The sequence below is a fragment of the Melopsittacus undulatus genome, chromosome 4 (assembly GCF_012275295.1).
Source record: "Melopsittacus undulatus isolate bMelUnd1 chromosome 4, bMelUnd1.mat.Z, whole genome shotgun sequence".
Lineage (NCBI taxonomy): Eukaryota > Metazoa > Chordata > Aves > Psittaciformes > Psittaculidae > Melopsittacus > Melopsittacus undulatus.
In genome coordinates, this window is record NC_047530.1 from 63,869,860 (window position 1) to 63,885,314 (window position 15,455).

At 38.3% G+C, this 15,455-nt stretch overlaps 1 protein-coding gene across 1 annotated transcript in view; it reads right to left on the reverse strand.

Annotated features, from left to right (window-relative positions):
- Positions 1-15,455, reverse strand: part of CCDC6 (coiled-coil domain containing 6) — a 48,372-nt gene that overhangs the window by 26,382 nt on the left and 6,535 nt on the right. Inside the window, exon 2 of the mRNA XM_034062681.1 lies at positions 2,282-2,431. Within this exon, the coding sequence (XP_033918572.1) occupies positions 2,282-2,431 (150 nt within the window). The remainder of the gene's footprint in view (positions 1-2,281; positions 2,432-15,455) is intronic.

Genomic DNA, 15,455 nt, shown 5'->3' on the forward strand with positions numbered 1-15,455 from the left:
GAACAGTGGATTGCTACCTTTTTCCTTCATTTGGGCCAGTAGTCAAATGATACTTTCTGAAAGTCCATAGCAGAAAAGAACAAAAATTAATTGTAGTTTTAGAATAGCAAGAGGCTTATACTTATTCTTTGCAATGTGGGAACCTATTTTGTATAATATTAGTGACTTAAGAACTATTAAAGATACAGCTTTAAAGCGATCGCAATGGACTTCTAGGAAAGAGGCCAAGCGTATTTTAAGCAATTACTAGATATATCAATTTAGCTGCTGCAGAACAAATTTGTATGCGAGGTCACTATATCAGTTCAAAACTCTTTGGCCAAACCAAGTGTAATTCATGCTTTTACTTTAAAAAAGTAAGTAAGTTTTACTTTGCTCTACACAATGTATAGAACAGTCCCAGGTAAATGGTTCTGTAACCAGTTTCTACATACTCCTTTCAATTAAACAACATTACCTTCAGTCTTCAATGCCAAGGCCAGCCCCCAGGAATCCCTGGCCCAGGACACCAGGGTGAAGGAAAATCTTGCCCTTGGCTGAGAAGGACTGGGTCAGAGAATATTTAGACAAATTTGACATTCACAAGTCCATGGGCCCTGATGGATGCACCCAGGAGTGCTGAGAGAACTGGCAGACATCATCACTAGGCTACTCTTGATCATCTGTGAAACATCATGGCAACCAGGAGAGGTGCCTGAGGACCGCAAGGAGGCAATTGTCACCCCAGTTTTCAAAAAGGGCAAGGAGGATGATCCTGGGAGCTACAGGCCACTCAGCCTCACCTCAGCTCCCTGAGCCAGACTCTTCTTGGTGGTGCCAGGTGATGGGACAAGAGGCAATGGGCATAAGCTAAAAAACAGGAAGCTCCACCTGAACATGGGGGAAAACTTCTTTACTGTGAGGGTGACTGAGCTTTCAAATAGGTTGCCCAGAGAAGTTGTGGAGTCTCCTTCTCTGCAGATACGTGAGATCCATCAGGACACAAACCTGTGTAATGTGCTCTAGGTGACTCTGCTCGAGTACGGAGGTTGGCCTAGATGACCACCAGTGGTCCCTTCTAACCTCAACCATTCTGTGAACATTGCCCAACACACAATTTCTCCCTTTACTCAAAGAGACTTTTATGGGAAACTTTTTCTACAGCAATATCTACATCTTATTTCAATTAGAAAAGAACACTCAATGTCCCTATTTTACTACCATCTGCTTCTCTGTTTTTCATAAAAATGCATGACTTTGAAAGCAAATGCATGTCTTATTCAGAAACATTCTTGCCAGTCCTCAGTAACAGTAAGGGAAAATAGTAATACTAGATGGAGGATATTTTATCTTCATACTTAACTTACAATGTGATAATAGGCACTGAATGGACAAAGCCACAGAAGTACCAGCTTTCCATAGCAAAAACATTAGGTAGGATTGGCTCTAATGTGTTTTATGAACAGTGTATTTCCTAACTGCAGAGCTAAACATGCCTCAAGACTCCAGGTGCAGAACTTAATAAATGCTTACAACATGCAAATTAGGTTCTTTGAAATTGACTAGTTTTTCATGACAAAGCTTGCAAGTAATGGCACAAAAAAATGCCACAGTGCATCACACCAACAATTTACCTTAGTACCCTATCTCCTAAGAGAGGCCAAAAGCAGGTACTTAGGCAAATCTATCAGAACAGGGCAAGCATTTACAACACTTCCAACACTCACCCACTTTCAAAAACATTAGCAACTTTGCTAATGAAAAGAAGTTCCTCTGACATAAATTGTCCCAACATCTTCGACTTTTTACTTTTAGCACACAACTGATGTGTTTTAATTCAAGAGAAGCAACTGGTTTTTTTAAAAGTATGGATAAACATAGTATCTGTAGATAGTCTCCTTCATGCATCACTGCACATTCTTGTACATAGTTTAATATTTCAAGACTCCTGTTAAATATCAAATATTCCAGAAAAAAGTGTTTCAATTAACACTTTAAATTAACCAGTAACTCTTTTTTTGTGAGACAGTGAACATTTACTTTCAGCTACATCCATTCCTTTGCACCTCCGTACCAACTTTTAGTTTCTCAACACCATGAGTTTGCAGATGAAAACTTTAAAGCAACATGTTAAAAAACACTCACTACACTTCTTGTACTTAGCTTTTATTAAGCATCAGCTTTACGACAGCTACAACCTGACCACATCACTCTGACTGCAGTCACACTAACAAAAAAGTTCAGCCACCAGTTAGTTGGTCCTGAGGCTCCTGGGAGAAATGTCAGAAAAGGCAGCACTTACCTGCATCAGTTTTCTTGACAGCTCATTAGTGAGAAATTCCTCTTCCTTTTCATAGTTTACTGCAAGTGTTTCTTTTTCTTTCTGCAGAGCTTGAATCTTCTTAAATAGAGTGTTACTGATGAATTCCTCTTCTTGCTCTGCCCTTGCTTGCTGTGACATAAAGATACAGTTTTGAGTAAAAAGGGAACAAGCTTCCAATTAAAAGGTTCAATTATTGTATTCTCTTTTAAAAGCCCTCCCTCCCTATTTTTACCTTGCCCACAGTCCTGGAGAACAACAGTAGGCTGAATCTAAGTGCTGTTACCATCCATCCCCTTTTCTAACATAATAGCACCTTTCTTCCTTTTTTATTCCCCATCTTTCAACTTGGGAAACTACAGTGGAGCTTTAAAGAGGCCTCTCCTGAACCAAATGCAAGAACTCCCCAACCTTTTAAGCTTTACAAAAGCATTACTGATTTTCAGGGACCTACTCTTACCTGTTCTGTTCCTAAAAACAACCTCATTTCTAAATGTTCCGTTATGAGCTGAAGCACATCTCTGAGACTGCTGCCCTCAGCACTGTGCCTTCTTTCCAGACCCCTTAGGCTGCAGCCCTGCTTTCTAGGAGTCAAATAACACATTTATTCTTTCACCGAGACGTGCCTTGCTTCTGAGCTGCAGGCAGCATGGCTTTTTTATGAGGATTTCCACCCAGTCACCAGACCAGGAAAACATACTACTTCCCAGAACTGTTACTTCACTACATACAACATTAAAAAACGCCATGTGGTAGCTCTAACCTGAGGATTTCTAAGTTTAACAAGAGGGGAGCTAAATCTTCCCCAGGAAGATTCACTAGAGAAGACAATTTCCATTTCAGCTCTCCTCTAACACCTAGGCATTGATCCACAGAAAGCCAGACTATAAACTCGCTCCCTCACATTCCCTACAGTTGTTTGCATAGGTTTTTATTTTAATGGACATATTAGAAACTTGGTAAGTGGAACACTGAAGTTATCTTTTGGGATTCTGCTCTAAAAGGCCACAGAGGAAATTTCATATGGGCAAACGAAAGATCACAGCTACAAATTGATAAGAGGAAACTCTTAATTCCACAGTCCAAACAGAGCACAGAACAACAGAATGACAGAAATTCTGAATTCCGAAGCCACCATAAATGAGACAATGTAATGTTGAGGAGTGTTTTCATCCCCTGCTTTAAAATCCATGTCACCTGAACTGCAGATTTGTGATTTGCCCTGATTCTAGTAAAAAGATACAAGTTTATAGCTTGCAATATGTAAAGATTAGTAAGATTTATTTCAGTAAAATTTGGTATGATGAAAATTTAAGAACTGATAGAGAAGCACAACTAGTTTTATTGAAAGCTTAGCTTCCATAATCTTCTGCCCAAACGTGCCAAAACCCCCCATATCTTTATACATACTGCACACTGGAAAAATACTCAAAAGATTCCATTACATCAGTGACTTTTTTAACTAAATTATAGATTCACTAGTAATCTAAGAGACAATTAGGCAGAGAAACATTCCATGCTTACAAAAAAAACATACTTAAAGAACATAAATGTCTTTAAATTTGCTGGAACAATAGGACAATTGTATATCTTCCATATGATATCACCAGGATCATAAAACCTAAAGCAGTGATTTGGAACCTTCCCAGTTGAGTCCTCCTTCCATCAAGTCCTTCTCTTCACATCTTTATTTCTGCCTTCTTGTATCTTCTCCCATCTCTATTGCTTTCTTTTCTTAGCTTACTATCTATCTGCCACCAGCTCCCTTCTCCCATCACCAGCAATGCTGGACCTAACCCCACCAGGAAGATAGGAATCAGGTGCATTTTATCAGTTTAGGAGCTTAGGTCTTGCACAGCAACCCCTCACTAATGTTTGTGCATCCCAGTGGCAGAGAACTGCTAGTCCAGCACATTCAGCACTGGTATTATTACTTGTCACATCAAGGCAATGTAGGTTCGTTCAACAGCTCTGAAAAAATGCTGTCAGCTTACATCTTGGAGGATTAAAAGTCAAGGAATCTAACATGTCTGTACCATCATCTATCACTTTCTAAACATGGCTTTACTTAGAGCTACTAGCTACAAAGACATTTCAGAGCAGAGTAAATAAGTCAAATTGCATAGGTTCATTGTCCTCAAATAGTTAAAAATCATGCATGCTGTTCCCAAACCAAATCCTCCATCGCCTTCACCACACAGAATTTCTACTGCTGTCTGCTTTTCGATGTTCAGACAACGGACAGTAACACAGACCGAGCTTACCTAAAACTGAATTACAAAGCACTTGGTTGTAAGAACAGAAAAGAATCAGAATGTTTCTACTTTGATTTCTGTTCAACTTCATCTCCAACACATTTGTTCTGCTCACTCTTTGTACCAATCAAAAACTCTAAATCCACATTATTACAGCATCAAGCATGCACAACACTTCGTAGCCAGATCCTGGTGTTACATTAATGATGCATATTAAGGCCAACGTGAACACTGGCTAGGAGTGGGCTGCGATTTTGGCAGCCTAACAGCACTGCCCCTCCTTCATGCTTACATGGGTACTCATGTGGCCAGGCAACAGGCCAGCACCAGCAGAAGGAGACACCAAAAACTAATAATCCTTTCCCTTCTTCCTCCCATATTTCTTTCCTGGATCTGCTTCCTTAATTGGCATACCACACAGGCAGAGTGCTGGCACACAGAAACTAAGAATGAACAATCATAATTCAGACCTGCTTAAACTGCTCTGCAACAGTCCCCTCTGCCTACACCATGCAGGACACTTGTGTTACATTCAACTGGCACAAAGGAAAAGCTGAGTATGGTTACATCTGCTTCCATTATACAAAGAATGTATTCCTCAACTGAATAAAAAGCAAAAATCATATAAATTTAAGTATGAACTGTAAGTTCCAGATATCCATACATCACATTTAATATAAAGAATCTCCACTTAGGTTACCCAATGGTCAGCAATTTCAACACAAACTTTTTAGTCAAAAGCCATCATACAATTATTAAGACTGGGTAAAAAAAAAAATGAAAACCACATGATGCATTACTGTATTTCTTCTAAACCCACATTTTCATCTCAAACTTTCCCTGTACCTTGTCACTCATTACTTCGAGATAGTTCAATTAGCTTAAGTAATAAAATACTTCATGTTTACCTTAGCATTGCCCAAAATCTTAAAATCTGTTACTCAGCCCATATTCAAACCGACGTTGTGAAACAGTCATTAAAAAATTCAAGTTTTTAATACTATTTCCTGCACACTCCAATCTTTTTCTGGATGTGTATACACTGTTTCTATATGGATAATCTGCCTTTTTATTAAGTATCTTTATTTGAAAACAGGCTCTGATATGATCAGCATAAACCCAGAAACAGAACACGCAAATCAGAGACAGTAGGTCTTCTATGAGGATACAGCATTTTTGCTTCGTCTCTGTTATCCATATCACAGTCAACATCCAAAACCACTAATGGCAATTCACTCTCTTCTGCATGCCATATTACAAAATAAATTGCTAAGGCTTTGAGTGATATAAAGTGATAACACCTGATCAGTCTACTTCTGGAAATCTGAAGCAAGCAATCTACTTCCACCACAGATTTTCTGCGCAACCAGTCATGTCCACTTGCCTCCTGTGTCTCAAAACTGCATGTGTAGCTAACTAAGAGTGTTTCATGAACACAACCACTAAGGAAAAATCTGCAATTATTGTGGACAAAAGCAAAAATGACAAAGACTTTGCAAGAAATCAAGAACGAAGAGGGGTGAAAAAGCAACTCACGCACACAAGACACACAAAACCTATTTGCTAAGAAAAAACCTATTATTCCAAATGTGAAATTTTGATCACCAGCACAGCTGATGCATAAAATGTTGTAAAAACCTGTCCTTGTGAACTTACAATACAATGAGCTAATTTTAAAAGAATTAAGAAACATATTGATCCTAAACTTTATATGGTAACTGAATATCATATTAGGAATTGAATCTCATCCAAAATTATTTTTCCACATGCTGTATATACTAGCATAAACTGTGAAAAGCTTAGTGTTAAAATCTTTTCCTGCTCTCAGTTCTTCTTTCTGTAAATATACCTTTAGCAGACCAACTTCACACTGCTATCTTTCCCTCTGCCCTCTTGCTTCTAGTACATGCAGCAGCTTCTGCTTATAATGGGATGCTTTCTTTTGATATCACTGACCACACTGCACTAGTGGCACTATTTTATGAAGGAGCAAAATCCAGTATTTCTAGTGAGGCATAAGCTTAAACACAGTAAAAAAAAAAAAAAAAAAAAAAAAAAAAAGACCAACCAAATAAACCCAACCCAAACACACACACAAAACTCAAACACCAACCAAAAAAAAACCTCCACAACACCACAGCTATGCTCCCTTCCCCCTACTTACTTCTTCTAAAAGCTTCACAAATCTTCCTGATACTGCACAGTAAGTAAGCAGGTTCAACTCACAGTTAATATCTACTCCTTAGAATGAGTACATTATCAGTGATCTGACATGAACAAGTTTTTGCATTTCAGTTTTCTCACTACAGACAGTTTCAGTAACAACTGTTTCACAAACTGTTCCAGTCACCTACACTTTGACCACCTGAAAGCCAGATGCCAAGCATGCCTGTTTTGCAGGATGACAAAGCATCACCTGTGTTCAGTAGCATCCATACTAGAAGCAACACTAGATTTCAGTGGATCTTGCTGGAAACACCCTACCAAGTACTGTTTGATCTAATCCACTCTTGAAGCTCCCTCATGTTTATGGCAAAAGCCACCACAACCTCCTCACCATTCATCCACCCTTTTATGGTGCATTTTCTGCTGACAGGACCCTATAGACAATATAAACCTGAAGATGGAGCTGAAGAGCAGTTTAATTTAGTTACTGTACACAGAAACTCAATCTTAGCTACCGAATATAGACTGAAAGGTTGGGGCAACCTTGGGAACAGATGATCTCAGTTGCTGCACATGCTACACTCAACTAAAGCTGTCACTTCAGATATCAGCCCTTCCAAAAGTCTTACTAAAAAAAAAAGTAAAGAAAAATAAAGAAAAAAAGAGGCAAAAAGGGCACAAAGTGCAGAAAGTTACAACTACATGATTTTAGAACACAGATTTCTTGCATAAAATAAACCAAAGTTTACCAATTCTGAAATATACACTTCTCTAGCAATACTAACTCAAGTCACTGCTCTGGCCATACTTTCTGGCACCAGCTGAAAATGGTATGAAAAACTACTGGTTTACAAATGCAATAAATATTCCAATGAACTGATACTGTACCCTTACAGGAGGAATTTTCATAGTGCAGATCTCTCAGGCTGAAGCTGTTTTTTCAGCTGCACCTGAAATGAGCACACTGCATGCAATACGCAGTATGGACAAGGAGAAACACAAACCACCACAAGAATAGGAGTCAACAGTAACTCAGAGCCGAACAGCTCACACTATTGCCAACTATCACAAATGCCCAGCAGCAAACTTCAATTTGTAAGGGATGAAGGACAAGGAAGTTCCACTGAAGTCCCAGTATGATGTGGGTGCAGCTTACCCCCCAGGTAAAGGTACTTTTTCAGCTGGGTGGCCTATCTGCAGAGAAAAGAGAATGAATGCTCTTGGGGTTGAAGTAGTGAGCTGGTATTAAAGTTCTGAGTTCAATTTGCAGTGTGATTTCCTGTTTAATCTGTGGTAGCCCCCCAGGGCCACTTCCTTAGTTTACACATAAAGTACTTTCTTTTCCCCTACTTTAAGATGTGCTTTCAGGAGTAACAGCTATGTGAATAGCAGAACTATGCATTTTTATTCTTGGATGTACAATACCCCATAGAAGCCCCATACTTTTGAAAACAAACCAACAAGCAGTAACACCTAGGTATGTCTCTTTCAGCCCCCCAAGTTGCTGGGGTTTTTTCTTAAAAAGAAAACAAAACAACACACAAATGTGGTAAATGAGGATGGAAGAGGTTGGTTGGTTTGTTTAAAAAAAAACAAACAAAACCCAAAACCTAAGCTTAGGAGCTTACCAGATGGTATTTACAAAATACAGTAACACAGGAGAGAAAAACAAATAAAAGTCAGTATTGAACCTCAGCCTGTTAACTTCAACTACTCCAGATGCTACCTATCATGTAACATTAAAGCCACATGCAGAACTGCCTCAAAACACAATTCCTGCTACATTTCTGCTATTCGGTAGATGAGTTCTGCTGTGAGAGAGGAAAGAAATACCTGGGTTTTATTGTAATAATAACAGAATATCTGTATGATAAGCAATTATTTGAAGTGTTACAATACAGTTCTTTTTAATTTCCAATTATACTTGGGAATTCTCTCTTCCTTTCATCCTCCTCACCCCCTTCCTTTTTAAAAGGTCAATTAGGTTTTTGCCTGGACATGTCAAAATGCTCCTGTCACAACACTCCTACTGCTAAATCCAGTCACACCAAGTTTTTCACTCAATGCCTACCAAGTGATCCAGCACACTGCCATATGCATCTGCAATGGCCCCATGCTCACTACAGAAATGATGAGTCAATGGATGCAAGACATATATTTTCCTTCCAAGCCTGTTTTAACCATGCCCAGGTGTCTTCAGCTCAACATCACTCATGCAACCTCATGAGACTTTCTCTCAAAAATTCATTTAACTTCAAGAGAGTGCATACATCTTGTGGTTTGGAAAGCCAGACAAGGAATAGCATTTTAAAAGAGCTCTCAGAATTGACCAGCTCCCTAAACACAAAAATTTAGGAGTATTAATACATGTTAAATAATCTCTTAGCATCAGCAATGAAGTAAATTGTTTGATGGTATGCAATTCCATTCCCCTTCAGATTTGTAAACAATTAAAATAGCTTCTCTTTGCATTTTGATGCTGATCTGCAAGTCTTGCATAACTGAAACATACAAGTAGTGAAAATTAAATAAGCAAGTTATAAAAAAGGCTCATTTCACAAGCATAAATATTCATAAAATTAATACATTTGGTTCATTACTAACAAAATATAACAACCTATATGAAATTCATAATATAATCAACTCCTGAATGTACTTAAATAATTTTAAATTAATTTAAATCCCTTTCTTCAAAACAGATAACAAATCAGAGTGTATTCTATTCCAGGGGGCTTTATTATATCAAACCACTGGCATTTAATAGTTAATAAAAATGCAGCACATAAAAGCCACATTTTCAGTCAGGACAGAGTCTAGAAAAATGTATCAAATCTCAAATAACTTTTACTTAGCAGTTTAACCATGACCACACACAGTTATGCAAGTCAATGTAATTAAAGACTATATGGTAATAAAGCACCACAAAGGAAAGATAGTATGGTTGTACAGGCAGGCATAAAACATTTCCTATTCTGAGCACTCAACATTACAACCTTAACATCTGACTATTCATTAGACACATGTTTTATAGCACTTGTTTTTCAGTCACTTAAACATCATCATGTAGAACAAGCTCCCAGACGGTTATCAGGGCTGGAGCCTCTGCTTCCAGTACACAAGAGCTGTAACCTGAGACAACAGAAGTTAGAGGTCAAGGCAGGAATGATCCAGCAGGAAAATTAAATCTAGCCCACAGACCTTTCCAAATGGCTCTATTTCTATTTTCTATGAGATGGAGGTTGTTTCTCCATTTCATCACTGCACATACACACCAAGTCTACATTCCCTGCACTTTTTACATTTTCAGAAGCAGTGGATTTCCGATATATGTGTCTACGAGAGTATAGTGCATACAAGCAACAAGCCCAGCTCCCCCAGGTCCTCAAGTTCACTACATATAAGCAAAATATTTCTTAAAAATACAATAAATGTTCCTCAGAATGATTGTAGTGACTGCATACACAAGCACAGCCAGGAAGGCATTACAAATCGTGCCATAGTACACAGCTCCCTTTTCAGCTCAGCAGAGCCAACTGACCATTCCCAGCACAAAGGTTACCGCTCCAGAAGATATGTGTGCTTTGCTAGGTGCTTCCAAATTCTTGGAAGTTTGTACTCAAGTGCAGATTCACAGTGACAGCAAATATGAAAATTAAAGCTACACTGTCACATCAAACACTAAACCAAAGTTTGAAATACCTCTCTGAATTAATCCTTGACTGAGGACTACTTGAAAGTTTTTCATTTACTCTGCCAGCGATACTGCTGTTCTGCTACTGAATTCTTTGTACTGTTAATAGTTCGCTAGTTAATCAATGTGAAAAACAAACAGAATACAGAAGCACGTGGAACGGATTTAACTCTTGTTTAGCCTCAATATAAAAACTGCTGAAAACACATCACAAGGATGCACATATACACATAACTAGATTTGTAGTTTTATGTTTAGTTTGTCTGAGTTTTTGAACCTTCAGATTTCTGGACATGAAAGACATAAAACACAAAATTGCTTTTAGCTACTGCTGTAGGATATACTGTTTTTGTTATTTGTGTTTGTTTGTTGTTTCAGTTTGGTTTATTTTAAACTTATTTTCCATATCCTGTATGATCATTAGAACTAGCATCCTTTTAAAATGCTGTGCTTTTTTTTGACTTGCATGTAAAATACCCAAGTTTAACATATCTGTTTGTGTTGTGCTACTTTGAAATGGATGATCAACAGCTTAAATCTCAGCAACATCACCACTCAGTACTAGAGCCTACAAGAAATAAGTAATGCAGCAAATCAATCCAAATTCATCTGCAGTATCAGATGTCTAATGTATAAATGCTTCTTCAGCTACCGTATCTTAAATATTTTTTTCTTGCTTTCCACCCAACTGATAAACCACCATTTATCATTGATGTACCCACACATTAACTAGACCACTTTGCTGGACTGACCAATTCACATACTCAATTTTGTACGCTCCCAAAGTTTCAGAGCAGGAAAAACAAAAGATTTAGCAGAAGAACAGACAATTATGTGACTAATTTACTACACTGCTTCTGTTCTGAGGTATATATGTTTCTGCTAAAAAGCACTGAGGTTTGTTTTAAAATCACAAACTTCTGCTCAAAACACAACCTCAGCAAACTATTGTTAGAAGTAGCTTTGCTGCCACAACTGTTTCTCTATTCAAAAACAAAAGAGAACAAATAAAAGCAGGGAGCAGAGATTTAATAGTCACATCCCTACCCCCAAAATAACCTTCATTAAAATCCTTCTTCACTTTATGTAGCTCAGGTCAGTCATTTCAAGTATGCAATATGAAACACTTCTTTTTTTTCATCAGAGCATATAAGAGTCTAATTGTAATTTTGTTACACCTAGCTTTTCCAGGTGGAGGGTGTCAGACCACTGCTGCATGGCACTCCCACACAGTGCTACTGGCCTGCTACAGGTATCAGCAACTCCCCCGGGCAGAAGACCGCAAGTTTCCTCAGCTCTAGACTGGATCCTGAGCTCAAACTGTGAACTCATCATCCTTCTCTTCTAGATGCTTCAGCACCTGTAAATCCTTCTTTCAGGTTTGTATAACCTGTAGTATATTACTGTATCTATATTGATGAACTCACCTTTAAATTTATTGAAACTACAGAGGACTACCCTACCAAAATGCAGTTCTGGAGTTTCCAGGAAACCCCAGAATCCAGTAAGCATGAGATGCTCACTGTGTCATTTCTTGATCCACTTTAATTTTTCTTTTTTTGCCTTGGGGGTTGGTTGGTTGGTTGAAGTGACTAGTTGAAATACAACAGCAGTGTTCTTCCCCACACTAACAAGGTGTGCCCTAGACACTCAAGGCAACCAGCCTCTCAAGAGCGCTCTTAAAATTTCCCATTAATTTCCTCTTACACACATTCACTTTCTAGAGAAACACTTTCCAGTGACCTAAAAGTGCTGGAGACAAAGCTAATTGATTATAATCATACCTTAGTCTACACCAACACATTCACAAAGTAAATACCACGCTGTCCATCTCACTTGACAAGACATATCAGCTCTAACTCCATCACAGCAAATTAATGTTTCTACTTATCCTTCCTGAAAGCCACTAAATGGCGTAAATTTTTTTTCCCTTCTCAACAGCTTGGACACATTATAGTACATCCATAGTGTTCTGAAGAGCAATCTCTCTTCAGGCTTTCAAGGCAAGAAACAAGTCTACCAATTTAGTGCATGAAAATACGATCAGGAATATGAAAAAAAAAACCCAACCCATCCATTGCTCTGTATCATAGAATCATAAAATCATAAATAGTATCCTCTGCCTCTGATCTCTACAGAGCCCTGTAGGATGGGCGGGGGGGGATACAATAATCCTTGAATATTCACTCCATACAGAACTGGGTAAGTAGATGTAGAGGATGTTTTGGGAAATGCCTACCCATTTTTCCACTCCTGGAGCAAGAAATTTCCAGTTACATTGCCTTAATTTTCAGAGAAAATGAAGCTATTTTTTGCAGATCTACACCCTAGGTTAAATTTACTCTTGGAAAAGGACTCGGGAAGTATTCCTTCTCTTGACAACACCGGGATTTCAGGGACCGAGGACACTGCTTTTTGCCTTATGAAGAGACTCCTGGAAGCACTAGCCAGGCCAAAATTTCTACTCTTCATTTTTAAGAGATATGAAAAAACACATACTGCTTAAAGCTCTTGAAAACAGGTGGTTAAACCCCTACATTTTGCAAATTCACAGTAACTGCTTTTGTTGTTTATTTGAAGGTGAAGGGAAACAAAGCGGAAATCCCACTACTACCAGAAAAAAAAAACAAAAAACCTTCCTCTGTTGAAAGTAGAAACTAAACTGTAAAGCACAGAAAGAAGCATAACTTCATAATACAGCTCATTACATGCTGTTGGGTTTTATAATGTCTGACTGTCAAGAAACATTTATACTGATATTCAGGACCAAAGTGCATCACTGTGGGAATTACTTATATATGTGATAGGATTTTTAAATATTATTAGCATCAACAACAATAAAGCAACTGAAAAGACCTTAGCTTTGTGGCAATAAGCAGAAACAAAACATTTTTATACAGTTTAAAGAATTAGAACATCTGAGGAAACTTTACATCTGGCTGAAACAATGTTAGGCTGTTTTGATCTACAGCAGAGCTGAAGAGATTCGTATCTACCTCAAACTGAAAAACATTATGTGTAATATTAATGCACAGAATATGAGTTTTCAAACAAAGTCACATTCAGCATTGAGAGAAGAAGAAAAAGGCCTTATCCTAAGAACTTTTGTAACAATTAGAGTAAGAGTCGAGCTGAGGAAATACCCTCTTTTCCAGGGAAAAAAATCTGCAAAGGAAGGCACAAAGGGATAGAGGACTTTCCATAGCTTGAAAGGACTGGCTCCATATTCAACAATCAGCCTACAATGCCTGTATTTTAACTGAAATGTTAAAACCAAATCAAACCCTCAAGTGTCAGGATTAAAAATTTCTTCAAAGTTTCTGCAAATCACAGAATCTTAGAATGGTTTGGGTTGAAAGAGACATTAAAGACCACCTACTTTCCAACCCTCCAGCCATGGGCAGGGTGGGACACTTTCCACTAGACGTGATTGCTCAAAGCCTCATCCAACCTGGCTTAGAACATTTCTTTCATGGATGGAGCCTCCACAGTTTCTCTGGGCAACCTGTTTCTGGTGGCTCACCACCCTCCTAGTGAAGAATACCTAATCTAAACCTACCCTTTTTCAGTTCAAAGCCATTCCCCCTTGTCCTTGAACTACATGCCCCTGTGAAAAGGCCCCTTTAAGTACTGGAAACTGCTCTAAGGTCTCTTTGGAGCCTTTTCTTCTCCAGGCTGAACAATCCCAACTCTCTCATACTGTCTTCACAGGGGAGGTGCTCCAGTCCTCTATTCATCTTTGTGGCCCTCCTCTGGACTCTCCCAAGTAGGTCTATGTCCTTCTTGTGTTGGAGGACCTCCCCAGTACTCCAGGTTAGGTCTCACAAAAAAATTAAAACACATCTCTCCTTCAAAATGTTCTTAAGTCACTGGAGATTCACTGAGAAACAATGGCCATTAGTTTCAATAAATATTCAAACTCAACATAAAACAGTGTTCTTAAAAGCTGACTACAAACCAGTTCTGACATACAAGTCAAGATACAACCTCAGTGACAGAGTTCATCTAAGAGAAAAGTAAAATTGCTTTCTATGCATGCCTACTGTAACACCAAGAACTTTGCTTATTAAAAATTCCCAAATGTACCCTACAATCTCAGTTCTTATTTCACTCTCATCTCCAAAATAATTCAGAGCAATATACCAGTATTCCTACTGACTGAAGACATTCCACCATTATTAAGCATGGGAACATCAATAAAGTAACAGATACAAAAAAAAAAAAAAAAGTAGAACTGATGTGTAATATTCAAAAGCAAGCAAAACATAGATGGCTATCAGTTTGGTATCAACCCACTGGCAATACTGGAAACAATTTACTGTGTGAAGGACAGAAATATGAAAAGGGTTATTCAGCATGGTTTTACAGAGAAAAAATTGTGGCAGATGAGCAAATATGCATCTTTCAGGCAAGGACTGTTTGTAATAAAGATAACTGCAAAGGTGTATGATGCATATATGGCACCTATATGACTTCCTGACTTAGCAATACATGTCATATATTAATTAAAATTGGTTATAATCAAAGTATACAGTAGGATTTCCAAAGTGGTTTACTGACTTCAAAACACTCGTCAGTGGGAAATTTCATTAGAAATTTCACACCAACATGCACTAAGCACGATGTTCAAAATATTCACTAGCTATTAGTCTTCAGCAAGTCGTTCCTGGCAAACTCTGGGAGACTGAGATCAAGACTGTAAAAAAAACAGTAAGAGGACAGCCACCTTCACATTTTGTTTCATTTGAAACAAATTGATTCCACCGAAGTTGCTCTTCTGAAAAAAATGACCAATCTTGCAGAGAATGGTCATGGAGAGAAGTAACAAACACCACCTCTGTATCAGTTTCATGTGAGATGCTGTAACACATGCTACCCAACACATGCTATCCAAAAGAGAGACAGCTCACCTTCTCTTTTGCACATAGCATTGGTGAAATTGATAATGGGGGAGGGTAGGCGGATGGAAGTGGGGAGAAATTTAAGGTTTGGTAGTTCTTTATAATGAAAACCAGAAGGGTTAAAAGAGAGAGTCTCAGAAAAT